Here is a 1342-nt window from a genome sequence, read left to right as displayed (position 1 = left end):
CCGTGGGCGCCAGCTCCACCGCGCTCTGCCGGGGCCCAGGCTCACGCCTGCATCACGCCCCGATCTCACTCCTCCCTCTCAGGTTCAGGTGGAAGAGCTGCTCTTGTGGGGTTTCCTTTGCATGTGGCTTCTGTTTTGCTTTCTCGTGATCCTTTAATTTTTCTCTGAGTGTTAGAAAATTCTTTTAACAGAAATGGTTTCAACAATAGTGTGGGTTTATCTCCCTGTTAGGCAGTTCTTTGAAAAAATAAAAGCACCGTCTCTGCATCGTGGTCTTCTACCCACCTTCTGACATTGGGTAGGTTAGCAGAAAGGTGGTTGCTCTGGCAAGGCCAAGTTGTTTGAATATATAATTTCTTTGTTGTCCCAAAATGAATTGCTGGGGATAACAGATACTTGGCTGATTTCATGGCAGAAGTTGAACACCCTTGATGAACTTTTTGTGAGTGAGTAAATGTCTGTTTCTTCGTTCAAATTAAAATACTAACCCTTTACTGAGATGGTGGAAGGCATGGCTATTGGGGGTTACAAATAGTGCCCTGACTTTGCTAAGGGGAAAAAGCTTGCTCTCAGAGTCAAAAAATTGAATGTTCGGGATACACTCTTCCCCATCCTGCTTACTTCTTCAAAAAAAAAAAAACTGCTTCAAAAAAAAAAGGGAGGGAAGGAGAGGCAGGATCCCCTCTGCACCGATGGCATTCCAGCAACACTCTTATCCTCCAGGTTGTGCTGCAGCCTCGGCAGTCATTAATCTTTGGGCGCTGCAGCCTTGCTGCGCTAGGAGAGAGGGCTTGGAGGGGAGTGGGGCTAAGGATGCTGTGAGTCACGCTCATCCCTGCGGGAATCAACGCAATCAAGCCAGGGACAGGCTGCCCCGAGAAAAGAAATGCAAAAGGGCTCAATGCAATGCCACGTCCCCCACCCCGTACCTGTCGGCTGGCGGGATCTCGCCTCTTTCAGGTAGTAGAGGGCCTTGTTGAAGTCACCCAGGTGGTAGAATGCCACTCCCGACCGATAGAGCGCCTTGAAGTTCTCGCCTTCCTTCTGAAGCACTTTGAGGCAGTACTCCTTGACACGCTCGTAATTCACCAGCTCGGCCTGGAGCAGGCAGGCTGCAGGGGACGGGACAGACAGACAGACAGGAGAACGTTAGTGCCGTATTTCTCCCTGCTCTTGTGACCTGCGCGGGGGAAGAGAGCAGCTTAGGTGAGGGAAATGACTCAGCCCCGTGATTCAGAAAGGGTGCAGTCATACAGATTGTTTGCCAAACTCAATTGTTCACAATTTAAATACCAATGCTTCTAATTTTGGCACTGTGAAGGGATTTCGTTTGCTGGGGGGG

The 1342-nt window shown here is 49.7% G+C and overlaps 1 protein-coding gene across 1 annotated transcript in view; it reads right to left on the bottom strand.

The window, feature by feature from the left end:
- Nucleotides 1-929: 929 nt before the first annotated feature.
- TTC9 (tetratricopeptide repeat domain 9) overlaps nt 930-1342 on the bottom strand; it is a gene marked incomplete at its 3' end in the record, with an annotated part of 2546 nt that continues 2133 nt past the window's right edge. Inside the window, exon 2 of the mRNA XM_009634158.1 lies at nt 930-1112. Coding sequence (XP_009632453.1) covers nt 930-1112 — 183 coding nt within the window. The remainder of the gene's footprint in view (nt 1113-1342) is intronic.

The sequence above is a fragment of the Egretta garzetta genome, unplaced genomic scaffold, assembly GCF_000687185.1.
Source record: "Egretta garzetta isolate BGI_Z169 unplaced genomic scaffold, ASM68718v1 scaffold2, whole genome shotgun sequence".
In the NCBI taxonomy this organism is placed as follows: domain Eukaryota; kingdom Metazoa; phylum Chordata; class Aves; order Pelecaniformes; family Ardeidae; genus Egretta; species Egretta garzetta.
The sequence above is the reverse complement of the archived record's forward strand: the minus strand, read 5'-3'. Positions and strand labels throughout refer to the sequence as shown.